At 53.1% G+C, this 25,492-nt stretch overlaps 4 protein-coding genes across 10 annotated transcripts; 2 read left to right on the top strand and 2 right to left on the bottom strand.

The window, feature by feature from the left end:
- The first annotated feature begins 858 nt into the window (after positions 1-858).
- Positions 859-6,678, top strand: MARCHF9 (membrane associated ring-CH-type finger 9). The gene is made up of 4 exons (XM_022571684.2): positions 859-1,748; positions 2,803-2,958; positions 3,580-3,772; positions 4,024-6,678. Exons 1-4 carry the CDS (start codon positions 1,392-1,394, stop codon positions 4,356-4,358), a joined length of 1,041 nt encoding a protein of 346 aa, XP_022427392.1. The 5' UTR covers positions 859-1,391; the 3' UTR covers positions 4,359-6,678.
- Positions 4,823-13,623, bottom strand: CYP27B1 (cytochrome P450 family 27 subfamily B member 1). 5 transcript variants are annotated; one of them, XM_030763032.2, is made up of 9 exons: positions 12,547-13,623; positions 11,723-11,913; positions 11,008-11,210; positions 10,726-10,926; positions 10,470-10,642; positions 10,090-10,262; positions 9,803-9,881; positions 9,329-9,526; positions 6,727-9,000 (listed from the first exon to the last, which is right to left on the bottom strand). In XM_030763032.2, the coding sequence occupies exons 1-9, from the start codon at positions 12,739-12,741 to the stop codon at positions 8,887-8,889; spliced, it is 1,527 nt and encodes a 508-aa protein (XP_030618892.2). In that variant the 5' UTR covers positions 12,742-13,623; the 3' UTR covers positions 6,727-8,886. The 5 variants fall into 5 exon arrangements, with proteins under 5 accessions (XP_089777054.1, XP_030618892.2, XP_089777056.1 ...); XM_089920928.1 differs by lacking the exon at positions 6,727-9,000 and adding an exon at positions 4,823-6,213 and having other exon boundaries at positions 9,329-9,881; XM_089920930.1 differs by lacking the exon at positions 9,329-9,526.
- A 261-nt stretch (positions 13,624-13,884) lies between these two features.
- Positions 13,885-17,608, bottom strand: METTL1 (methyltransferase 1, tRNA methylguanosine). Of its 2 annotated transcripts, XM_022571682.3 has the most exons (6): positions 17,297-17,608; positions 16,149-16,312; positions 15,038-15,222; positions 14,832-14,945; positions 14,573-14,674; positions 13,885-14,420 (listed from the first exon to the last, which is right to left on the bottom strand). In XM_022571682.3, the coding sequence occupies exons 1-6, from the start codon at positions 17,410-17,412 to the stop codon at positions 14,301-14,303; spliced, it is 801 nt and encodes a 266-aa protein (XP_022427390.1). In that variant the 5' UTR covers positions 17,413-17,608; the 3' UTR covers positions 13,885-14,300. The 2 variants fall into 2 exon arrangements, with proteins under 2 accessions (XP_022427390.1, XP_089777067.1); XM_089920941.1 differs by lacking the exon at positions 13,885-14,420 and having other exon boundaries at positions 14,629-14,749.
- On the top strand, positions 17,359-23,930 carry EEF1AKMT3 (EEF1A lysine methyltransferase 3). Of its 2 annotated transcripts, XM_089920942.1 has the most exons (4): positions 17,359-17,491; positions 17,786-18,204; positions 18,322-18,433; positions 23,539-23,930. In XM_089920942.1, the coding sequence occupies exons 2-4, from the start codon at positions 18,028-18,030 to the stop codon at positions 23,928-23,930; spliced, it is 681 nt and encodes a 226-aa protein (XP_089777068.1). In that variant the 5' UTR covers positions 17,359-17,491; positions 17,786-18,027. The 2 variants fall into 2 exon arrangements, with proteins under 2 accessions (XP_089777068.1, XP_030618893.1); XM_030763033.2 differs by having other exon boundaries at positions 17,359-18,204.
- Positions 23,931-25,492: the final 1,562 nt, after the last annotated feature.

Genomic DNA, 25,492 nt, shown 5'->3' on the forward strand with positions numbered 1-25,492 from the left:
CCCTTTTTCTGATTCACTCATCCACCATCCAAAATATTGGAATGCTTCATAAGAGCGTTACTCTCCTTAATCACTTTCTGTTGAGGATCCTTAGTTTGACAGTCTGTCCCTGATTACATACCCTCCCTTCTCCTGTTAATTACTTTTACTAATTAGTTTTTTCCATTGTGTTTGATACAGTGAGCTCCCCTGGAATTCATTTTCTCTAAGCACTGAAAAGGAGAGGAGAGGGAGGATGTAAGTGTAAGGCAGAAATAATGTGATGAGGGGGTACAACTGGTTCTCAGGGGCAAGACCCCCATAAAAGCAAAGAGCTAAGCATGTGTGTGTGTTACGTATTGTTCACTTCAGTTGCAGTGGTGGTGGGTCAGGAGAATACCAGGAAAGACACTCATCCCTTTAGCACTCCAGTCTCCCTTGCTCACTCACCTCCCTCACACATTACAATTACACACTTCTGTTTCTCTTACAATCCAATTCGATCCCTTACACACTCATCTCTTTTCCATAGTCACACACTGTGCACACTTTTCAGTCTTTTGTGTAAAAGTGTTTATTGCTTGCTCACTCACCTCTGACAGTTGCATAGCTTGCTTTCTTTGCACACTCCCATTTTGCACAAGCCTCTCCCTCCCTGGTGCACCTGCGTCTTTGACCACTCACCTTCCATCCTCACCCGCTCACCCCCCCCAACACACACACACCCATTCACACACCTATTCTACCCTAGCGCACACCCCTTTCCTTGGCCACTCCCCTCCCTCCACCCTCCCCCGGGCTCGCACACTCGCCCCCGCCTCTGGGGACACCTGCTCGTGCCGGGCAGGGCGGGGATGCGCAGCCGCGGCCACTTCTCCTCCTCTCCCCTTCCCCGCCCCGCCCCTCCCTCCATCCCTCACCGGCTCCCCGGCTCCCGCCCCGCCCGCCCGCCGCTCCGGGGGGGTCTCCGCCGCCGCCGCCGCCGGAAGGAGCCGCCATTTGCCACCGCCGAGCGCACGGGCCGAGCCGGAGCCGCGAGCCGGGGCGGGACTGAGGCCAGGAGGACGGCGATGGGGGGCGGCCCCGCCGCAGGAGGACCGGGGCGCGTAACCCCGGGAGCCCGGCCCGCTCCGGACCCGGACCCGCGGGGCGCGACACCCTGAGCCCCCCTCCCCGCCCACTGCCCCGGCCATGGCTGCCCGCCCCGCCGCCCCCGGGCCGCCAGCCCTCTCGGCCCCGCAAGCCCCGCAACCCCGGCTGTGGCAGCAGTGAACGGCTCTCGCAGGCCCCGAAGACCCCGGCCGGGCTCGGCTCTCCAGCGCGCGCCCCCTTCCCGGCCTTGTCCTCTCCCTTCCCCCAGCCGCCCGAGAGTCCCCCTTGCACGCCGCCCCCCGTCCCCCGGCGCCCGGACGATGCTCAAGTCTCGGCTCCGCATGTTCCTGAACGAGCTGAAGCTGCTGGTGCTGACGGGCGGGGGGCGGCCCCGGGCCGAGCCGCAGCCCCGGGGGGGCGGGGGAGGCGGCTGCGGCTGGGCGCCCTTCGCCGGCTGCTCGACCCGGGACGGCGACGGAGACGAAGAGGAGTACTACGGGTCCCAGCCGAGGGTCCGGGGCCTGGCCGGCGACAAGGAGCCGCGGGCCGGACCCCCGCCGCCGCCCGCGCCGCCGCCGCCGCCCCCGGGCGCGCTGGACGCCCTGTCGCTCAGCAGCAGCCTGGACAGCGGGCTCCGAACCCCCCAGTGCCGAATCTGCTTCCAGGGCCCGGAGCAGGTAAGGCCCGGGCATCCGGCGGCGCAGGGAGGGGTGGGGCGCGCACCTGGGGCGCCCGGGGAGACCGGGAACAGGGGGCGGGGCCTGAGGAAGCTGGGCGGGACCCAGCGCCCGGGGTGGAAATGGAGTGAGGTTGGGGGGCTTGGCTGGAGACTCCGGGAGCGCAGATTTGGCGTGGAGGGGGATCAGGGGTCCCCAGGAAGGGGTGGGGCTTTCTCCTGGGAGGGCTCAAAATCTCTCCCCTTAACCGAGACACCCTTTCTCGCCCACTTCTCTCACCCCAGGGTCTCTGTAGGCTGAGAGGGCCTATCCTCTGGGAGGTGGGCAGAGAGGAGAATGCTTCTTGAAGGGAGGGGTCCAGCCGGTGCCCTTGCCTTCCTCGATAGTTCTCTACGTGGGGCACTTTTCTTCACTTCCCATTCCACAACTTTCCTTCTCATTCCGAAGAATATCCTCTGTTTAAATGTTATGGACAAAGTTGTCCCGGGATAGTATGGGGGGGGTCTCTATGTCGTGAGAAATTACTCTTTGATTAAAGGGGAACACCCTCCGCTCACACCCTTAGGATTTCCCCCTTTTTGATACGTGGAAACTGAGGACTGTAACCTATCCCAGTCTGCACCACATCTGTGAAATACTTTACAGTGATGGGGAGTGGGTTAGGAAGGCATGGCTCAGAAGCTCTGACCCTGCCCTCCTGTCTCTCCAGATCCTAAGTGGTAGCCTTCCATTTGGGAACCCTTAAAGAGCACCCTCCTCAAACTCTAGAAACAGGGAAGACCCAGTATTCACCGGCCAACCCTCCCCCGCCCCCCCAGTCCCTTTCCATGTCTCTTCTATTGGGCCAGGGAAGTTTACCTTGAGCTCTAATTTTTTTCTTTTAGGCTGCAGCCTTAGCTTCTTGCCCTGTTTTGGGTGAAAAGCCTGATTTTTTTTTTTTTTTTTTTTTTAAGGTGGGAGACTGACCTGGAGAGGAGGTTTTCCTCTCCTGTAGTGGAGAGGACTGGGGTCGGGTGGCGATAGCTGACAGGAACCCTCCTCACTCTTCCTCCAGGGGGAGCTCCTGAGCCCCTGCCGCTGCGACGGCTCCGTGCGCTGCACGCACCAGCCCTGCCTCATCCGCTGGATCAGCGAGCGGGGCTCCTGGAGCTGTGAGCTCTGCTACTTCAAGTACCAGGTCCTGGCGATCAGCACCAAGAATCCCTTGCAGGTGAGGTGCAAGGGGAGAACTCTGAGACTGGGGCAAGGGCCTTTCAGCAATTAGAATCAAGGACCCTCCAGGGAGCCTATTTATCCATTTACTCTTGCTTTCGAAGTCACCCTCCCTACCATTGCCATAATTTAGTATCTGTCTGTAAATCCTCCCTTCCTTCATTTACTCACAAAGACATTTATTGGGCGCCACCTGTGTTCCAGGCCCTGGGATAACAAAAGAGGAAAAGATGGTAGTGCTGCTGCTACTGCTGGTAGCAAACATGTAGAGTTTTCTATGGGTCAAGTTCTTGGTGTGTATTAACTCTTTTAATCTTCATAATAATCCTAATAGTTATGTTACTCAGCCAGTAAGTAATGGAGTAAGGATTTGGAATTCAAACCTAGATGGTCTGGCTTCAGAGCACCTGCCTGATCATGCCTTTCTAAAATAAGACAGAAAATGGTCTCAATGTGAGAGATGCCACCTTCTAGATGTGATCAAGGCACAGAGAAGCAGATTGTTAATCCTGCCTGAAGGGTTTCAGGAAGGCTCCTGGTGCATCCTTCTATTCAGGGCCACCCTAATCTGGCCCTCTGTCTCTTTCTGTGACTTTTTGGAGCCTTTTCTCCCACACAGTGGCAGGCCATCTCCCTGACGGTCATTGAGAAGGTCCAGATTGCAGCCATAGTTTTGGGCTCACTCTTCCTTGTCGCCAGCATCTCCTGGCTCATCTGGTCCTCACTCAGCCCTTCAGCCAAGTGGCAACGGCAAGATCTGCTTTTTCAGATCTGCTACGGCATGTACGGCTTCATGGATGTCGTCTGCATAGGTGAGGATGCCTCTCTCTCTCTCACCTGCTCAGCATCTTCCTCCAACTCACACACTTAATTTTCCCTGCCCACTCCCTCAGTTTCATGGCCACATTTTCTACCATTGGGGGCCTTTAGGGCTATCTCCCTTACCTGCTTCTCCAGGCCCTTTGCAAATCCTGTCTCCTCCCCCTGGAGAAATGCTTGCTTAAGTACCTCTGGCCTAGGTCTGGGCAGCAGTTGACCCTGGATTTCTTATCCTCTTGCTCAGGCCTCATCGTCCATGAAGGCTCCTCTGTCTACCGTATCTTCAAGCGCTGGCAGGCAGTAAACCAGCAGTGGAAGGTCCTGAATTACGACAAGACCAAGGACATAGGAGGAGATGCAGGGGGAGGGACGGCAGGGAAGCCGGGCCCCAGGACCTCACGGACGGGCCCCCCCACTGGGGCCACCGGCCGCCCCCTGGCCGCCCAGCGCATGCGGACGCTCTTGCCTCAGCGCTGTGGTTACACAATCCTGCACCTACTTGGACAGCTGCGGCCACCAGATCCCCGTTCCAGTTCCCATTCCGGCCGCGAGGTTGTCATGAGGGTCACCACAGTCTGAACTAAACTCCAGGAGTGGGGATCTTGAAACAATGCATCAGCCAGAGATAAGCTGTCATGGCTGCTGGAGGTACCACCTGGACAAGGTGTTTGGGGCACACTGCCCCACCACTGAGGATCTCTGTGGGCAGCCTCAAGCTGGAGACATTGTCTGGCCTCTACTGCCCACTGGGTAGAGGTGCCTGGATGACATTCCAGCCCCCAGTGACAGCTCCCCACACTCATATTGCGGCAGCCAGTGGGCAAGTGGGGAGAGCATCTTTTCTTCCCTAGAGAACCGTCCTTACCTCAGCTCCTAGGGCCTCCAGCCCCCCAGCTCCACTATGGTGACTTGGTGAAGGGGGTCCAATGTGAGAAGAAAGGGGCTGTAGACCCCCCCCCCAATCCCCACCCCATGGCCACAGGGCAGCTGGCAATAAGACTAGTGTACATTGACCTCCCATTCCCTGCATGAGGGTGGGGGTACTTCCCCCTGCTCCACCCCCCCATTGCATGGGGGGAGGGCATAAAGAATCATTTATATGCACGTGGAGACTCCTTTCTCATCTGGGGCTTTTCTGGAGGGTTGCGAGGTGTGGGCAGTTTTCTCTGCAGAGGCTGCAAATCCCAAATGCAGCCGTGGATTCTGAGTTGGAGGTGTAACTCCCACTTGGTGGTGAGTAATTCACATTGGCTGCCAGGTGGCGGTGCTCAGAAGTATCTAAGGGGTGGACCTGACACCTGCGTGTCGTGTGATTCAGAAAAAAGTCTCTCCACCGTGGTTTTCCTGTCTACCTCATAAGGTTGGACTGAGGATAAATGAGGGATAGGTTGAATGCCATTGCAAAGAAAATCAGTGATGGCATAAAAAGATCTCTAGACTAGTTGATGGTCCATTTATTTCAAATAATAGCTGGTTAACAAATTCCAAAATGTTTTTCATCTGGAGTTGCACAGAGCCTTGGAAATTTGTGTTAAATGTTATAATGGATATGGAGAATACGAGGGGAAATACACACTGCACATGTGAAGGATAGTGGTTATTTGCAAGAATGAGAGCTCCTCCAGCCCCCCTAAACACTGGGGAATGGGAAAGGCTGGAGCAATCCTTCTAGTTCTGGGGATCTTGTGGGTTCTAGTAATCCCTACCAGGTAATGTGCTCACCCAGAGAAGTGGTATGCAGTGAATTTGGGCTCGTTTGGAGTAAGACAGACAGAACTTCCTAGAGTTATGAGTCTCCAACCCCAGTTTAAGCTACTGCTATGGCAATTCGGGGTCACAGGTCTGATCCTGCTGTGTCCCAGCTAGTGATATTAACTGGAAGATGTGCTTGGAGGCAGCAGCATAGAGGGCTGTTGTTTATAGAGAAAAGGTTTGGGAAGGACTGGTTAATTGTCAGCCTAAAGCCTGGTCCCTTTCTCTCGAGGCCTTGGGGCTGTGTATTATATGAATGATGTCTTTTACGTGAACTATCCATCAGCAATTAAAATAATTACTTCATAACATTGCTTAAGTCGGATCCAGAGGCCTTTCCTATTATTGGTCCTTCTCTCAGGGAAGATTCTGCTCTGCCTTCTCCCTGGAGATGTTTTGGGGACAGTGCTTCTCTATTAAAGGTCACATATCCTTGCCCAGGAAATGGTCTTCTCCATCCCTCTCCAAAAGGGGTCTTGGTCGCTGTCCACGGTGCTGGCACCCAGACTCGCCTGGGAGTATAGGAACCAAAGCTGTACTTGGGTTTGAATTACCTGGAAGTGTTGAAGTGCATCACCTCCAACCTTGGAGGGGGTCAAAGTGGAGAGAGGACTGAGGCTGAGCCTCCTATTTTTCCAGTGGGAAATCGTTTCCCAGAGAGATAACCTTCCACATTCCCCACCTGGGGAGACAGAAGGGCCAGACTTCACTGACTTGCCTTTCACAGAATAGCTGGTGGAGACCAAAAGGGAGACAGTAAATCCAAGTGACTCTTAGTTCTTATCCTGGCAGACAGGGCTTAGGTAGTTATGACACAGTTGAGGCTTGTGCCAAGCCTGGGCTGTCCCCTACAATGGCCGCACATGGAGGCTCAGACATGCCCAAGAGCGTAGGCACGCTTACACACAAACACACTGCCTCTGTTTCCACCCTGCGTCCTAAAACGAGGCCCGGTGAGACAGTATGTTCCCCTCCCCTTCAGGACCATTGGAGGTCTCGGTATGGAAGTTGGGAACAGCGATCTGTAGGGTCCTCTCTCCTTTCCTTTTTCCACCTTTAAGAGATTCTTGTCCAGGAGAGGGGTCATAAGAACTGCTGCCCTCCTCAAGTGAGCCATCCTATTTTCCCATGAGGAGTGTGGGTGTGCAAAATCTTCCCCAGTGATTCCAGGGGAAAGAGTCTGAGAGGAAGCTGGGCGTTACTTCCCCTCCAAGCTCAAAACTGCTAAAAATCGGGTCACTTAGGTTCAAGTTGAGCTTAGTGGTAGGGAATGGGAGTGGAGACTGAGAACCCAGTAGAGAAGGAGCTGAGAGGAGGGGCAATAAGAGCACACAAACCTTGGTCTCTGCACAGGGCCTTGGGTATACCCTGCCCCTCTGTAGGTCTTACATAAATAGATACCTCCCAGAAGGCCAGTGGCTGACGGAGTTTCTGCAGTCAGGGAGCCATGTCTAGGGCAGGGGCTGAGGTGGTGAGAGGAGGGGGAAGTGTGAATTGAAATCTCTGTCTCCATCTGCTAATTGGAATGGAGGGGAGCAGGAGGAAGGGGAACAAGTCCTGACACGGGGAGGGTAAGCTAGGCTACAGAAGGAGCTGCAGGGAATGTGCTGAGAGATGTATTTGGATGGAAGATCAGTTAATCTATATACATCACAAGGGGAGAACGGAGCCCAGCCTCTGGGGGGCCAGATAATGCTGACTCAGGGAAACAGAGGCTCCTGCTGCCCACCCCTCTTCTCCTGCCTCGGTGCCCTAGGCCTCCTGGCCACCTCCACACTTGGCTTTCATCTTCTCTGTCTGACTTCACTTCTCTGTCTGTATCCCTGTCTTTCTCTGAAGGAAGTTGTCTTGGAGCAACTTCTCCAGAGAGGACAGAGTGTCCATGCTAGGGTGTCCTTTGGTCCTGGCACTCCAGGTTCCAAAAGCACTCTTCTACCAAAGAGTCAGCCGTCTCTGGCCATCTCAGCAAGTCCCTATCCACCCTTTTAACAGCCTAACCCTCGAAGCTACTTTTCACCACCATCCCCTTCATCTCTTACAGGGAGCCAGACTTGGCTGTTCCCACTACAGATAGAAATGTGTCTGGCAAAACTGACCAAACATAAAGAATAATTTAATAATTAGTTCTCTTCATGTACCTGTGATAGTCCCCCAAATTTTTATAAAATCTTGTCCTCAATGATCTCTATATTTTGGAGATAATTAAATGTAGAATGACAAGTGAATAGTAAGTTCTGTGGTTAGTCTTTAAGATTAAGTTAAGATAATAAAAAATTAAAGAAAATTGCTAAATTACCTAGACCACAGTTCTGTAATTTAAATCACTGCCTCAATCTATGACGGCCGTAATTACTAAAAGTATCTTCATTAATTAAGAAAAGAAAAGAAATGTGTCTGGGTTTGTGATGCAAACCATTCTCCCAGGTGTCTAGACCTCCCACTGTTATGGGGTCACTCCCAGGACCCAAGAAACCAAAGTGGAGGATTTGTATGATGGTCTGGCCTCCAGGTCTTATAGGAAATGAGAGTGGAAAATAAGTCAGTCAAAAGTCAAGGATGGAACATTCAATTTTTTTTTTTAATTTAAAAACTGAATATTTAAAAACTTCAATAGATAAAAGGAAGGCTTGGGCAGGGACAGGTCCAAAGATATCTCTGCCTGTGACCTAAATGGTGGGACAAGCCAAACCTAATAGTGACCAGAGAGCCAAGGAGAGTTTTGTAAAAATCATACACCAGGTGAGGATAGACTCACCTTCCTAGGGGCAAGATGAGGAAGGAGCAGGGTAGACAGAGCCTGGTAAGCTGCTTATCCCTTCTGCCACATTGCCCAAATACAATCTGAGAATCGATATGGTGTCAACCAGTCAGGGATAGGCCCTGGCAGGGTGTATAAAGACAGAATAAGACCTCATCCTTCCTCTCAAAGAGCTCACATGCAAGGAGAGAGGATCAACCAGGTGCAGACCAGATGCACAATTACTTAGCTCATGCCGTGATAAGTGCTTAGCCAGCAGCAAGAGTGAATACTGTGAAGCCCCAAAAGGCCAGTGGTCGAATTCTTCCTCAGGCCACCCAGCATTACTAGTTAAAATCAGAGTTGGCCCTTGAAGGATGCATATGATTTGACCAGAAGGGCTAAGCAGGCAAATGGACCATGGTTTTCTCAGGGCTTGCTGGGTCAGGCCAAGTGCATATTTCACACCTTGATCAGGGCTGCTTCAAGCACTTTGCTATGGTCTTTCTAAGCAGTTTGGTCAGATAGGCCACAGGGGAATACACGTATCTTGGCCTTGTGCCTGATAAGCCCCTATGATGGGAGAAACAGTGATGATGACAGTGTGCTTCCACGGGACTATCTGTCCACAAACTGTAGGTTGATGCTCCTCTCAGGCACCAGGACAGTCTGGGTCATGGGTCTGACTGGGGCAGCACCTGGCTCAGGCTGCACCTCAAAGTGGATCAAGATCTGGAAAGGGAGGAGGAAGGCTATCACCATGGGAGGGGTCGACAATGGTGGGCTTGATTGGTAATGGGCATTATTAGTGTTAGGATGGTCAGTGTTGGAATGGCACCTGTGGCGGGTAGGGGATGTCTTAGTTAATGATGGTAAGAGATTGTGGTAGGGAAAAAGATAGTCCAAATACCCTCACTCACCCTCCAGGCCTATGATGGGACTGACATATTTCAGAGGATTAGGTCTCCCAAGTCTTATATATTTTCCTATGCCTATCAGGAGAAGAGCTCATGGCTTTAGAGCTCCAGTCTGGGGAAGGTAGAAGATCTAGATCACTCACCTGGGCCAAAGCCATTTGCAGCTCAAGCTCTGCCAGGCGTCTCCCCATGCAGCTGCGCTTGCCAAAGCCAAAGGGGAGAGAGGCAAATGGGTGGGAGGCTGGGCCATCCCCTAGCCAGCGAGCTGGACGAAAAGAATTTGGCTCTGGGAACTGGGCGGGATCCCTTGAAGTGGCATAGTGACACAGAGTGACCAGCGTCTGGTGAGGGAGGAACACAAACTTGTCAATCTGGGCCCAGGAACGCCAGGAGGGAAGTAGAGAACAGGATCTCTGGACTGGGACGAAGGCAGGCTCTGGTTGGTTGTGATGTGGAAGTTTTCTGGGGCTACTTTTCTCTACTGCCCCATTATATCCTAGAGAGGCATTGAGGCCAAGAAGAGGGTTTGAAGGGCTTATTGGGAGTATTTGAGAACAGGAACAGTCCCAAGGTAGTGAGGGATGGCTTAGCAAAAGGGGCCCATAGGCTCTACTCACATTTTTGGGGATAATATATTCACCCACACAAATGTCTTTGTCTGGGACACGGGAATTTCCAGGTACCACAGGGTACAGTCTGGATTGCAGGGCACAAAAGGGAGACAACAAGATGAAGCTGGGGGCTATAGCCTCCCTCTCATGCCCACCCCCCCAACTTCCAAACCCATTCTTGGCCAGGCGTAAAGTACCATTTTCCTCTGATCTCTCTCCCTGCTCCCATCCGCTAGCTGCTTCCCCAGCCCTTCCCCAGCATCTTCTCTGGCTCTCCTCTTCTGCCCCCTCACCTTAGCACTTCCTTGATCACAGCCTTCAGCAGGGGCATTTGCGACAGAGCAGTGGCTGAGGGGTGGGCACTGGAGCCGGGGCCCAGGGCAGCTGTGATCTCAGAACGGAGTGCCGTCTGGACTTCGGGGTGCCGAGAGAGTTCATACAGAGCCCAGGAGAGCGTGTTGGACACCTGAGGGGACAGGTGAGAGCGTCAGAGGGGTTGAGAGTAGGGACCCAGCATAGGGGGCAGAATCTGAGGCAGTCTGGAACCCAGGAGGTGCTAAGCCAAGCTGGCCTGGAGGACCATAATGGATCCCCTGCAGCAGGAAAATGGCCCCTGAGATTGAGGAGGTTAAGCTGCGGAAGTGGGACTCCCAACATGGAGGGAGGACCTCACCGTGTCCACTCCAGCTAGCAGCAGCTCTGTCACATTCCCTAGGATGGACGGGGCAGGCAACTCTTCCCGGAACAGGAAGTAGGTCAGGTGCGCCCCAAATCCCGTGTCCCCCTCAGACTTTCCCTGGCTCCTCATGGCTACTTCGGCCTCTCGCCGCTCCACGTGCTGCTGGGCTGCGGGCACAGGGGACAGGGACGCCTCACTACCGCTGAACAGCTCTATGCTCCCCCACTCCTACTTCATTTCTGTGCTTTACCAAATGCAAACATCTGGTCCCAGTCTCGGCAGAGGCGGCCCCAGGGTCCGGGCACGAGGCGGTGCAGCCAACCGGGCATCGCCATGGTCAACAGTGTGGACACAAACACCGATCTCACCGCGCGGATGAAGGTCTCTGTGTCTGGCGGCACTTCGGCCTCCAGGCAGCCGAGGCGGGAACCCAGCAGCACCGCAGCGATGCCTGGCCGGGAGGGGGCGCTGTCAGGGCACCGGGAGACCCGGACCGGGTGCCTCCTACGCTTGCCCCTGTCTAGGGACTCACCTTCTAGTCCAAACTTGTAAAACTCTCCTGCCACGTCTCGAACCAGGGCGGGCGGCCCAGCGCCCAGTCCCCGCTGGCGCCGCAGTCGCCTCACAAGGTCACCGACCACGTCGTGCAGGGTCCCGGCATAGCGGGCGGCCGCCTGAGGCCGGAGGAGGAGCGGGGCCAGGAGGCTGCGGAGCCTCTGCCATTCTTCGCCTTCCCTGCGGGGGTGCGGAGAAGGGGCGCATCAAGGCAGACGGTGGTGTGTAGAGGCGGCCCGACGGGGCTGGCTGCGCTTGAGAAGGAGCGTGTTGGGCTGGGGTGGCCAGGAGGGAGACTGCGTCTGTTCCCTTGGGGTACAGAAACCTGCCCCTGCCTGCACCCGCTTTCCATCCACCCTCCTCCCCTCCTCCTCGTTACTCATTTCCTGCCCTGGAGGGGCCTGGGTTCCTGGGTAAGCTGAGTCACAGAATCTTACTTTACATCTAGATCCTGGTGCCTCAGCCCCTTCCGTGAGTTCCCAGGATTCTGGCTTCAAAAGAAAAGGAGCGGAAAGCGAGGCGAGAGCCGGGCTCTACCTGAGCTTGGGCGAAACAGACTGGGGTGGAAACCTCGATTTGCCAGAAGGTTGGGGGAAACGACCGACCTCCCTCCACATCCCCAGACTGCCTCCAGACCGGCCACAAAAGAGGAACGCAGCTGGGCGTCGGGGCTTTGGAGCCAGAGGACTCACGCGGTGAGCAGTCCGCAAGCCCGCTGGCGGCGGCGACGGTGCTCCGCCCAGGGTGAGAAGCTGCAGCGTTCGGGCCAGGGTCCCTCCTGTCGTAGCAGCTGCTCGACGAGTGTAGGGGTCGCCACGTACACAGTGCGCACCGTCCCGAAGCTGGCCAACCACACCGGCCCAAAGCGCGCGGCGCCCTGCACCTGGGAGTACAGGAGCAGCGGACACTGGAGACCCGGGCCGGCAACTGCCACCTCGGCTCGTGCCAACGCCAAGGGCGTCGTTTGGGGTTAGAAAGAGGGAGCTTCTGCTCTCAAGCAGTGTAAGGTTCTGGTGCTGCAAACCCCTCCTCCTCTTTCCCTCACTTCCCAGCCCTAGGAAGTTTGAGTGTGATTGGCAAAACGGGGGGCTGGCGGGCGGGGGGCGCGGGCGGGGAGGAAGGACTTGGTGCAAAGCTCACATTCTGGATCTCTCCTTGGTCACCTGGGCGGAGAAACCCCTAAAGGTTCCTCACGTGGGCTGTCCATCTCAGGACGAGCCTCCACTGAATGTACAGGAGCGCACTAACTTTAAGCCAAACGTGCCTCCCGCGCACTTGTCCTGGATCTACCGAGTCTCCAGAATTCTGCACAGCGAGAAGGCGCTTTCTGAACGCACTCCTCTGCTGGGTGTTGGGACAGACTCCGCCCCTGGCGAACCACCGACCCCAGTCCCAACTTGTCTTTTCCATAATTCATGGGCATCTGTTCTCACTGGTCCTCCCTCCTACGTTCTGCACTAGGGTGTTGTTAAAGCCAACCTCCCCAGCTTTCAGTCCCGAGAACGGTGCCCTCTACCTGAAGCTCGTGTAGCCGTGACAGTCCCCCCTTGCAGAAAAGTTCAGCAAGGAAGCCCGGCGTGGAGGGGCCTGGGATGTCCGCCAAGCCCCGGGGCGCTGAGTCCGAGCCTCTGGAGCCCAGTGAGGCGCCCAGCTCAGGAGGGCAGCGGACGCGATGGAACACTCTGGAAGCGAGCTTGAGGGTCTGGGTCATGGTCTGGCTGGGGAACCCGGGAAAGAGTGCTTCTCCGGAGCGTCTTGCCCCAGCCCCTATTTAACTCTTGGGCGCGATAGTGGCGACGCCCCCTCTTCAAGCTCCTCAGCCAATCCCCTCTCCTGAGTGGCCTGTGCTGGGGATTAGCACCCAGGAACAGTAGGCGGGGCCGGAGCTGCCACAGAGGCTCCCGTGGACCTCATGTTGCAATGACCATCTTGGGAGGGGAGGCTTCTCCTCCTGGGCTGGTGCCCTAGTCCTGCAGCCTAAAGATCTCTTCCTCGGAAAGGCTATTTGGTGAGGCTTAGGTGACCAAGATACAGGCTGGGTCCCTGGTATTCCCATCACTTCCTCAGGCCCACTGGGGCCCATCCTCAGGAATTCCCCATCCTCCAGCTCCTCCGGGAAGGGAAGCAGGGAAGAGGCACAGCTGTAGCTGTCCTCAGATTCCAGGCTCATCGGGATGCACCTTTTTGGTATGTGAGCACAATTTTCCTGCATTACTACATCTCCCCCTCCCCCTGTTCCTGACACTGGGCAGATAGCAGGTGGGTTAATGGGTTAAGATGGTTCCAGGAGCCTTCATCTTTATTCCTTGGGAAGGGGGCTTGGTCTCTTCCGTCAACAAGCCCTGTCCTTCCAGCCATGGTAATTTGGTGCTTGAGGAGCACAAATGAAGGAACTTTTTGCAAATTAGAAAAGTTGAGAGATTTATCTGGGCTCCTGGACAGAGCAAGGGCTAAGCGAGTGCTCTGAATCTCCAGCTGACTCAGTCCCCTTTGTGGGGCTTTCTAGTCAGCAGCCCCTTTCCACTTTTAGCCTCAGAATCCTCCCCAGTTCACCTCTGCTCCTCACTCCCGCGCCCCCGGCCCTGGCAGGCTCTGTGTCAGCAAGTCAGCTCTGAAGTTCTGGGATCAAAGCAAAGGTCAACATGAAGAAGGAGAGGGTCTCCACCACCACACCCTCCCAGAATCTCCAGAGACAGCAACAATAAACGGAACACAGATTCCCCAGGTCAAGTCTTAGGCAGGGAGAGGACAGGAGTGATACACACTCTAGCCTTTCCTGAGACACAGCAGCATGGGATGTGCACACATACACGTTACCCCCTGAACTGCAAAATAAACACGAGTGGGCAGGTGATTTGAGCTTAGAAGGCAGTTTAGATGGACAGTGGAGAACTGCGTTCTTCACTCCAGCTGAGAAGGAGAAATCCCAGGAGAAGGGACTGCTAAGGGAGAGCAAGATTCCACTCCCTTCCAAAGATCCCTTCTGGTCCAAGGTCTTTTGACCTTCCCAGTCAGCTGCTTTTGCTTTCTGCTGCCACTGGAAGGGTAAGAAGGTGAGAGGAGTCAGGGGTGGTCATGAACTCCAGGGTTCTGCCCTGGGCAGCTCCTCAACTTCTTTGAGAGACTGTTGCCGCTCAGCCCTAGCAGGCTCAGCTCGGAAGGTCCAAGGGCCCAGTCTTCTTTCCAGTCCCTGGAAGATGGGGTCCAACTAAGGCAAAGTCAGCAAAGGCAAAGTCAGTGATCAGGAAGGGTAGGATTGGGGGTCACTGCCTAGAGGGTGGGATCCTGTATTCTTCGGAAGATAGCTGGGAAATTCTTTCCTCCATTGCGTAGAACTTTCTTTCCCTCCTCGGTCGAGGTGCCCAGATGTCCCACAATGGGATCTTCACTCTGGGAGAAGGAAGGGTTCAATAAGTCCTTGCCCTGGTCCCCAGACACCCATCCCATCCTCCTGGCATTAAGCTAGGTTCAAAGCATACAGAACCACTCTGGAAAGGACCTTTCCAGAAATCTTTGCAATTTCCCTTAGGCCCCCTACTTACCAGCTCCTCCAGAGGCACGCGCTCAAACAGGGGGTGCCCTTCAAAATGGGTGCACATCCAGTCATGTAGCTCCAGCACATCAGTTATGGTATATACCAGCCCCTGCACAGGCAAAGTCACCCTAGATGGGGGGCTGCAGGCAACTGAGCAGCAGGATCACGGGGGTGGTGGTGAGTCCTAAATGCACCCCCACTGAATTCTTAGTGGAAGGTCCCTTATTAGGTCCCTGACCCCATCCTCCCTCCCACTCTCGACTCACCCCGACCCTCAGCACGTAGGCATATTCTGCCAGCAGCGTGGGACTGATGATTCGCCACTTGTGCTTTGTCCGCTTGAAATGTGGGTCAGGGAAGAGGAAGAACATCTTTGTCAGCTGTGAGACAGACGTGCACCAACAGGATTGTGAGAGCCTGGCCTCCATGCCCCACCTGCTTACCAGCCTAACCCATGGGTGCCCCTCCCCACCTGGCCCTTGCGGAAGAAGTTAGGAAGGTGTTTCATGGCATTGCTACGGAGACAGGCGATGTTCTGGAAACCACCTCCAGGAGCCGCTCGTAGGGCCCGAATCCGGTCTTGCACATAATCTGAGACTTTCACCCGGATCTCCAGACCCAGAATCAGCGTGTCTGGGAACAGCGGTGACAGTTCCACTGGTCACAGAAATAGGAATGGAATCATCAACCTCATACTTGCAGGATATTCAAAGGAGTCAACACAGGAAAGGAAGCCTCAATCTGCAATTACCAAAATCAATAATGACAAGAGAGCTACCTGTATGGATGGCTCTGTGCTGGAGGAGTGGGCTGGGGGAGACCCAAAAAAAGTCACCAGGACTGGAAGTGGGAGGGCCTGGGAATACATGTATCTTTGCATGTGCTTTAAAGTCTTCACAGTGTTTTCACACATGTCTCATTTAATCCTCATTACATTCTGTGGTAAATTGCAAAGATGAGAAAACTGAGGGTCAGAAACGCCCAAAGTCACAGAGCCAAGAAGAGGTAGAATCAGAACTTGAACCATGGTTTTCTGCCACCAAGTACCATGAGCTTCCTCTCTGTCATGCTGTTATTTCTATGGAAGATCTAAAAACAGAGAAGTCGGTCCAGCATGTATGGCTGGGACAATACAGACAACACAAGAGAAATTAGAAAATATGAGCATGGAGAAGGAATGAGTTCTGGTGAGGAAGGGGGGAGGGGGAGGGGTGGTGGTGGAATCCCTAAGAAAGACAGTTCAGGATCACTGGCCACAGCGACTAATCTCTGACGCTTGTGCTGACCAGCTCACTGACCCGGCACCTGGCAGGTGAAATGGCTCACGTAGGGACTGGGGCCAGGGGCAGGGCCAGACAAGACAACCCAATTTCTAAGAGGCTTTGAGGCAGCCCCCTCCCTTCTCCAGGGCAAAGGCCACAGACCCAGAGTGGAGGGAAAGTGGAGGTTCTCCACACTGATGTCACAGCACCAATGTCTGGTCCGAAGGGGAAAGGCCAACTATGCCCCCGCCCCAAACCTGCTGAGTTGGCAGAACCTAGGCGTTGCCTCTCCTTGCTCCAGAGAAAGGGCCAGAGTGTTACCTAACAGGCCGCCATAGCCACAGCCTATGTCTGCAAACTCCACTTGGGCTTCAGCTCTCTTTTCTTTCTTATCTTTTGGGTCATCGTGGCTCTGATTTTGAGTCAGTGGAGCAAAGAACTCTGGGTATAGCTCAGACCAATCCATGTCCTCTGGCTTCACAGGGCTATTGGAGAGAAGACGTGAGAAACATGAGAAGGTTGGTCATACCATTGCAGAAGCAGTACTGTGTGTGTGGGTGGATGGGTGAGGGTGGGAGATGGATGAGAGGAGGGTTTCTCAAAAATTCTGTCAGAGCAGGCCCTTTGGCCTCTAGGAAGCACAATGGAAACCACCCTTAACCTCCCAGTGTGAATCATAGGCCTATCAAGTGGCCCATTATTGCTGATCTGCCTGTCTCCATTTCCAGGGTTGATGTGACTCTGGCTGGGCGGCTCTCCTTTCTGAGGCTCAAGTTCCCCTTGTCCCAGAGACTGGCTTCCTAAGGCATAGGGACTTTGCTTTGTTGAAGTTCTCTGCGGGAAGAGGATGGAGTAAGGTGTGGGCAGAATTGTGTATAAGTTTGTCTACTTTTAAAATTAATTTTTATTGAAGTATAGTTGATTTACAATGTTGTGTAAGCTTCTGCTGTACAGCAAAGTGAATCAGTTATACATATACATATATCCACTCTTTTTTAGATTCTTTCCCCATATAGGTCATTACGGAGTATTGAGTAGAGTTCCCTGTGCTATACAGTAGGTTCTTATTAGTTACCTACTTTATATATATAGTAGTGCATATGTCAATCCTAATCTCCCAATTAATCCCTCCCCCCAAGTTTGTCTTTTTTTAAATCCCACAGATGAAACTGAAAGATGGAAACGACATTCGGCCTCCATTACTCTAGTCTCGGTAACAATTTCTTTCTCTTCCCAGACTTGCAACCCTACCCAGCCTTCGGCCAGAACGCCACGCCCCCTCCCAACCCGCCAACTCCGCCCTCTGCCCAATCTCCCAGACCCACCCTCCGCAAACTGACGTCACCCAGCTGATCCTCCCGAGCCTACCCTAAACCCTCCAACCGTCGCAGCACAATCGCTTTTCCCGGCTACTCTGAGAATTCTGCCCTACTCTCCCTCCCCCGCTCGCCCCTGCCCTGCTCACTCACTAGCGCAGCGTATGGTCCGCCATGGGGTTGGAGTGAGCCCGCTGCCGATAGTAGCGCTTCTGAGGCTGAGGGGCCTCGGCTCCTGCTGCAGCGTCCCCAGTCTCGGTTCCCGCCATGATCCCCAGCCCGGGTTTACCCACCGAACCCACGTGGACCACGACCGAGGCTCAGGGCGCACGAGAATGACGCACGAAGGCACGTAGTGAGCAGAGCCCACCCCTTAAAGCTCCAGGAGTGAATTCTAATGGGCTGGGCAGGGAGGAACGCAGAGGGGCCGCGCGGGAGGGCGCCTCCGGGCCGCTGGTCTTTAACTGGGCTGGCAAGGCCAGACCCGCACCCAGCCTCTTTCCTTAGCCTGCTTCTGTTTGGTCTGGGTTACCACCCCGGTTGCAGGCCCCGTGCACCCCGCAGGTGAGAGGGGTCCAGGGACCCCGCTTCCTACGGTGAGTTAATCCTCCCTCCTCTCCCCTTCTCCCGCTCTCCGAGCAGTCGACCGGGTCTGACCCCCGTGGTCCGGCGTGAGTCCCATCGTGTGTGCGCTGGGGACCGGAGCTAGGGAAGCAGCTCCTCATTCCATCTCCAGGAAGTGAAACTGGAGGAAGGAGGGCAAACTCGGGGAGGCGGGGCTCGGTGCCACTGGGCAGCCGAGACGGCCCGCGGTCCTCAACCCCCACGCCGCTTCAGATCCGGGATCCGAGCGCTGGCCGGCGACCCGGCACTCTCGCGGCCAGATGGCGGATCCCCGCCCAGATCCTGAATCAGAGCCCGAATCCGTGTTCCCACGGGAGGTCAGACTCTTCGCTGACTCCTACTCGGAGAAAAGCCGGTTCTACTTCTGTGGTCACGTGCTGAGCATCACGGAGAACTTCGGGTCCCGCCTCGGGGTGGCAGCGCACGTGTGGGACGCGGTGAGGAGTGAGCGGCCCTGGGCTAGGGTCCGCGGAAGGTCAGACCCCGGACTCTCGCTTTCCCATATGGAGCCAATCCCCGCTGCAGTCTTATCTTTTCTCTCTTTTCTCCCATAGGCTCTAAGCCTGTGCAACTATTTCGAGAGTCAGAATGTGGATTTCCGAGGCAAGAAAGTGATCGAACTGGGCGCTGGGACGGGCATCGTGGGTATCTTGGCAGCGCTGCAGGGTGCGTGAGCTTTGCGGTGGGAGGGGGTGGGGGGGAGGACGAGGATGTGGAGAAGTTGTCACTTCCTGTATTCTTGGGAGAGGGGAATGGTTTGGAACCAGCCTAGTCCCTTCTTTCTAACTTTTTTCGTGTGTGTGCCCCTACTTGCTCCTGTGTGCCAGACAGCGCTGATTGGCTGTCAGAGCACCCAAGGTGGTTAATTTGGGGGCAAGGAATAAAAATCGGGCAGGCCTTAGTAGAAGGAGTTTTTCCTACCTTTTTGCTCTTTGTGATTTCATGGATATTTACAAGGAAAAATCTCCTTTGCTTTATATATGGTCTTCTGTCAAAATGCATATATGGGTGTATCCTGTAGGGGGAGCAATTTGCAGGTATTAAACCTCAGGAGTACTTTATGACTTCATTGTGAATATATTTTTGATTCTTTAGGATTTCATTGCTTGGGAGGAACAAGCTTATGAGTTTCTGAGGGTTAGGGTGTGTTTTGTGGGAAGTGGGGTAGGAATTAGGCACTGCAGACTTGGGAAAGGAAAAGGTAAGGAAAATTTTGCTCCATTTTTGTCAAGAAGCAAAAACTACAAAGGAAACGGTTCCTTAGTTTATAATCTGATGGGCAGGCAAAACTTCACACCGAAAACGTTCCTTTAAAAACACTTATGATGTCATCTCCCTAGGAATGCAAATGAACATGTCCTTGTTCATAGGGACATAACACGAAACACATTCAGGGAAGTCTTCCCAGAGGCAGGCATTCTTTCTTCTATTCATCCAGCCAACATGTATTTGGAGTCCCCTATGTGCCAAGAATCATGCTAGGTATTGGGATACAACAATGAGTAAGATAGATTTCCTCTCCCCAAGGAGTTTATGGTCTAGTGGTGAAGATGGGGGAAGATGTTACTGGATGAGAACTATGGCAAGGTATGTGCAGAGCCAGTGGACATGCTCTGGCCGTGTCTCCCTTGACTCTCTGGGAGCCCATCAGGGAGAAGCTCTGTCAGATGAGGAATATGAACATAGCAGGCTCAGAAAGAACCGAGGGAGTGTCAACAGCAGCTTTCCATGAAGGAATGGGTGGATGAGAAGTGGGCAGATATGCTAAAATGGGAGAAAAATGGGTGTAATATGGATGGAAACATCTTTCACTTGCTCCCAGACTGGCTTCTCCTTCTTTTGCTCCCTATTCTGCTGCCAAGTCGGAAATCTGGGTGTCATTCTCACCTGTTGCCCTCTCCCCTCTCATCCTGGCAATCAGTGAGTCCTTTGGGTCATATGAACTTAATACTTCCCGAGTTCTCTATTCCTCTTCCCTTCATCTCTAGCTCAGGCCACTGCCATCTTTTCCCTGGATTTTCACAAGTGTCTTCGAGCTTCCCTATGGGGAAGTTTGGCTTGCCCAAACTAGATCTTGTGCTCTTCCGCCACCAAACCTGTTTCTCCCTCAGCCTTCCCCATCTCAGTGAATCAAATTACCATCCACCCAGTGGGACATCTAGACCCACAATTGACACGTCCCTTTTTCTCGCCCCCAACTCCATTATCCAAGTCCGATGGATTTATCTCCTAAAAATCTCTTGAATCTCCTGTTTTTCCATCCACACTGATGACTCCCCAGTCCTTGTCACCATCACTTGTCTAGAAGGCTACAATTAGTCAAAATGGTCTTCCTGCTTCTACCCCTTGCCCACACCTAGACCTCTGCCCATTCCACCCGACTGGCAGAGTGATCTTTCGGCATCTCTTCCCCATCTTTCAATGGCTTCTTGCTGCTTTCAGGATAGAACTAACCCCTTTGGCATGGCCTCCAAGGCCCTGCGTCTCCCTCTAGCCTCTTTCTCTGCCTCTCCCTCTCCCTCTTGTACTCCTTGTGCTACCTAGTGCCCTCCTATCAGTTCCTCAAGCCTATCTCGATGTCCCCTTCCTTGGAGCCTTCACACTGGGTGCACTCTATGTCTGGAACCCTTGTACCACCTGGTTAATGCATATGCCTTCTTCAGCGCTCAGCTCAAACATCACTACCAAGGGAAAGCCTCCTGGACGCTCCCACCCCCAGGCCCTCCTAGTATAATATACAACTGTGTTGACTGGTTTTATTTTATTTATTTATTTTGGCTGCTCCTCGCAGCATGGAAGATCTTAGTTCCCCCACCCGTGACCCCTGCAGTGGAAGCACAGAGTCCTAACCACTGGACCGCCAGGGAGGTCCCTGGTTTCATTTTAAATTTGTTGTCACTAGCCTCAGGTGCGTCCTTAAGCGCTGCCCAGCTAGCCTCTTAGCCGCCCTCACCCACTGACTCTTCTGCTCTCCTAAACATCTTGTTTCTTATCTTTTTGCCCTTCAAACTTCCAAATGTCTCCTCAGCTGATGGCTTTGTTTCCTAGCTCTTCTGATCGCTTCTGTTTTCTCATAGCAGATATCCACCATGTTCTTATCACAGCATCTCTTCCCCAGCTGTGTCTGCACTGCCTTCTCTCCTGTTACCATGGCAGACGTGCTGTGCTCCTAGTTAAGGTCAAGTGTGTGTCATGAGACCCCAAACCTTCTCATCTACCTAAAGACATTGTTCCTGCAAACACCCTGCTCCACCACCTCTCCTGCATTATCCGTTTTCCCTTCTCTCTGGATCATTCCATATGTGTGTTTGTGTGTATTATGCACATAAATAGGCTGTAATGTCTCCTATCAGAGAAAACTCTTGATCCTACACATCCCTCCAGTTCCCACTCCATTTCTCTGCTCTGCTTTATGACAAAACTCAAAAGAGTTAATGCTCATTGTCATTCCTCTCTTCCTATTGTTTCCTCAATTCCATTCTAGATTCTACCCCCCTCCCCAACCCAGCCTGCCCCCTCCACTCCAGTTGCTCCAGAAAGGCTGTGAGCTTCACTTCTGACTCCATGTTGTTAAGTACAAGAGTCAGTTATGAGCCCACCTTACTGGACTTGGCAGTGTTTGTCTCTCCCTCCTCCTTGGAAGACACTTCCTTTGGCTTCCAGGGCACCACACTTCTGGGTTCTACCCACCTCACTGGCATTTGTTCCATTCTCCTTTGTTGGTTCCTGTTCTTCTTCACAACTGAAAGTCTGAGCGCACCAGGGTTCAGGAGCCGTCCTCTGACCCCTCTCCTTTTCTGTCTACACTCACTTCCAAGCAGTTCCATCACGTCGTGGCTTTAAATGCCCTTTCCGGGCTTCCCTGGTGGCGCAGTGGTTGAGAATCTGCCTGCTAATGCGGGGACATGGGTTCGAGCCCTGGTCTGGGAGAATCCCACATGCTGTGGAGCAACTAAGCCCGTGCGCCACAACTACTGAGCCTGCGTGTCTGGAGCCTGTGCTCCGCAACAAGAGAGGCCCGCACACCGCGATGAAGAGTGGCCCGCACTCGCCACAACTAGGGAAAGCCCTCGCACAGAAACGAAGACCCAACACAGCAAAAATAAATCAAATAAATTAATTTAAAAAATAAAAATAAATGCCCTTTCCGGGCTGATGACTCTATGGCGCTCCCGCCTATATCTTCAGATTTGTTTGTATAATCAGCTACCTGCTCGGTATCTTCCTGTGGTTGTCGGATGCACATCTCAAGCCTAATGTGCCCAGAAGTGCATTCATGATTTTCCTGTCCATACCTGTTCCCCCTGCAGCCTTCCTCACCTAAATAAATGACAACCTAGTCTTCTAGTTGGTCAGGCCAAATATCTTGGAGCCATCCTCAACCTCCCGCTCCCAATGTTTCATATCGAATCTGTCAGCAAATCCTCTTGACTGTACCTTCAAAATATATTCAGGATCTGACCAATTTCCTAGACATTGCTGCCCTGCCTAGAATCTGGCCCTACTATTATTTCCCTCACTTACTCTGCTCCAGCTACTGGCCTTCCTGCTGGTCCTTAGACTTGCCAGGCACACTCCTGCCTCACGGTCTTTACACTTGCTAGTCCCTCATTTGGTACATCTTAACCTGAGAGACCCACAGAGTTTGCTCCGTCACTTCCTTCAGGTCTTTACTCAACCATAATCTGCTCCATGAGGCTTTCCCTAACTACCCAATTTAAAATGACATTCCTGCCCTGTCCCTCAAGCAGTTCTTATCCTCCTTCCCTGCTTAATGCTTCAGCATAGCATTTATTACCATCTGACTTACAGTGTGTTTTGTTTGTTTCATTTTGTTTGTTGTTGTAGGTCTCTTGCCACTAGACTGTAAGCCCCGGGAGCAGAGGGATTTTGTCTGATTGGTTCACTGCTGTATTCTCAGCACCTGGCATAGAGGCACATAATGAATATTAACGAATGAATTCTGAGTATTTTCTCTTTCTGTAATAATCACCATGATCGTGATTAAATAGTTTTGCATTACCTCATTTGTCTCTACCTCTATAACAGAGCTCAAGGAAGGCCAAGGTTTTGTTTTACTCATGCCTGTACCCCCAGAACTTAGTAGATGCTCAGTAAATATATTTACTGCATGAACGAAGCTTTCTGAAGTCCTAATCTAATCATGGTCACTCTCTGCTTCTGCCCTTAAAACCTATTGCTCTCAGGATCAAGGCTGAATCTCCTTAGCATGTCATAATCATTTTCCTCTGTACTCTCATGTTTTGACACTTTTCTCTTCCCTTCCACATCCTCTGAGATCCACCCTTCCTTGAATACAGTGTGCTCTCTCCCAACCAGGCCTTTGTACTCTCTGATCTCTGCTTGGGAAGCTCCACTTGACTAACTCCTCCTTGTCCTTTAAGGCTTGCTGAGGTCATGTCTTCTGGGAAGCTTTCCAGATCCATGAGGGCTGGTTTGTGTCAGTAAGGGGTGGGTGTGCAGCCCACCTCCAGCTTAGTCCTGCCCAGGCTTCTGCTGACATCTAATTGTCGTGTGTTGGGCAGAGAGGTTGAAGATTAGCTTAGAGAGAATGTTGATGTCGTAGAATGTAGAGTAATGAGATGGCTGTGGATGAGGTTGAGGTTAGGGCAACTCAAATTCAAAGTGTGGACTTTGGGCTGTCCAAACATTATCCTCTAAGCCCTGAGGTCCCTGCACCTTCTAAGCAGGAGCCGAAACCCCTTGGTTGGTCCCTCTGACTTGCATTTCTCCTCCTTCCTCTCTCTCAGGGGGGGATGTTACCATCACTGACCTGCCCCTGGTCCTAGAACAGATCCAGGGCAACGTCCAGGCCAATGTGCCGGCTGGAGGCCGGGCCCAGGTCCGCGCCTTGTCCTGGGGGATTGACCAGCATGTCTTCCCTGGAGACTATGACCTGGTGCTGGGGGCTGATATCGTGTATCTGGAGCCCACCTTCCCGCTGCTGCTGGGGACCCTCCAACACTTGTGCGGGCCCCATGGCACCATCTATCTGGCTTCCAAGATGAGAGACGAGCACGGGACAGAGAGCTTCTTTCAGCATCTCCTGCCCCAGCATTTCCAACTGGAGCTGGCCAAGCGGGATGAGAATGAGAATGTTAACATCTATAGGGCCAGGCACAGGGGACCAAGACCTGCTTGATGTCACCCTTCTGCTCCTCTGAACACCTTGTTCTAATGAAGGAACTGCCATATGTCCAGAGCCGTAAACATAAGGACCCAAAACGATGGATTTCCCTTGCCTCTGTCTTTCCTCCTTCCCTTTTTGTTTCCTGAGATACTCTTGGGCAGGTGCAGGGAGGTGCTATGTGCTAGGAATACTAGAGCCCTAGCTGTACTGGGCTAGAGTGCAAAGGAAATTCCCAGTTCCTGTTCTCAGCAGTGGAAGATGGGAGGGTATCCAGGATTTTATGGGAAGGGGAGGTAAGTGGGATGTGTGAACAGTGGCTGCAGAGAGACAGTCATGATCCCATCTAGTCCTGCTGTTGTCTTTTTATACAGAATGGATTTTTTTTTTTTCCAGATTCTACTGGAATTTTTTAAAAAGGAAAATAGGGCTTCCCTGGTGGCGCAATGGTTGAGAGTCCGCCTGCCGATGCAGGGGACGCGGGTTCGTGCCCCGGTCCGGGAAGGTCCCACATGCCACGGAGCGGCTGGGCTCGTGAGCCCTGGCCACTGGGCCTGCGCGTCCCGAGCCTGTGCTCCGCAGTGGGAGAGGCCACAGCAGTGAGAGGCCCGCGTACAGCAAAAAAATAAATAAATAAATAAATAAGCATTAAAGATCTCTTCTGCATCCAGAGAACTTGGGCTTTTACTGGGGGGCTGGGAAGCAAGAAAACTCCGACCACCCACTTCTTGCTTCTAGAGATAGTCTGGTGGAACCATGGCTCTAACTGGGTTAAGTCCTCCCAGCCCTGAAGTTGGGGATAGGCAGCAGAGCTGTCCTTTGGACCATAGCTCCTTCACTCTTTTTGGAGTTGGAGCCCTGATCACTAAGTACCAGGTTCTCTTTGATTTTTCTTTAGGTTTCCAGTCCCTATCAGTCCTTCCTTCCTAATGTGTTTTGCCTTCACCTCTTTTCTCCTCCCACTGTGGGGCCTCTCATGGGGGCTCTCCTGACTTACTCCTTGGGCCACACATCACCTCCTGGGGCCTCCTGGCCTCCATTCACTCCCCTTCAAACCATTTTGTAAACTCTGGTGATCTTCCAAAATCAGCTCTGATTAGCTTCTGCTGCTGCCCAACAGAAGCAAGAATAAGCTCTTCTGCTTGGTACTCAGTGTGTCCCGTGTGATCCCAAATTATCCTGCTCCTTCATTTCCTACTGGTCTCCGACATGTATGGCAACCTCTGGCCAAATTACAAAAGGTCTACTCTTTGTTCCCTAAATCCACACCAAGATTCCCTGGCTTCTTCCTTTATTCTTTTTGATGATTCCCTGCCTGGAAGGGCTATTTCTACCTCTGAAACTCTTCATTATTCTTAGCTTCTCTCCTGAAAAAAGCTTTTCCTGAGCCTCCTGTTTGAATGTGATTTCTTTCTCCCTTGAGACGCTTTAACTAACTGTTCGTCTTGTAAGGCTTACCTTGTCTCGTGTGATCATTTGTCTGCTCCCTATTTTCTCACCATTAGATTACCTTGGAGGGCAGGGCTATGGTTCCTGGCACACAGTTGGTGTTCATCAAATATTTTTGTTCGTTCAAC

Source organism: Delphinapterus leucas, chromosome 11 (genome assembly GCF_059928025.1).
Source record: "Delphinapterus leucas isolate spDelLeu-1000000601 "Yukka" chromosome 11, BTC_Dleu_Yukka2, whole genome shotgun sequence".
NCBI lineage: Eukaryota > Metazoa > Chordata > Mammalia > Artiodactyla > Monodontidae > Delphinapterus > Delphinapterus leucas.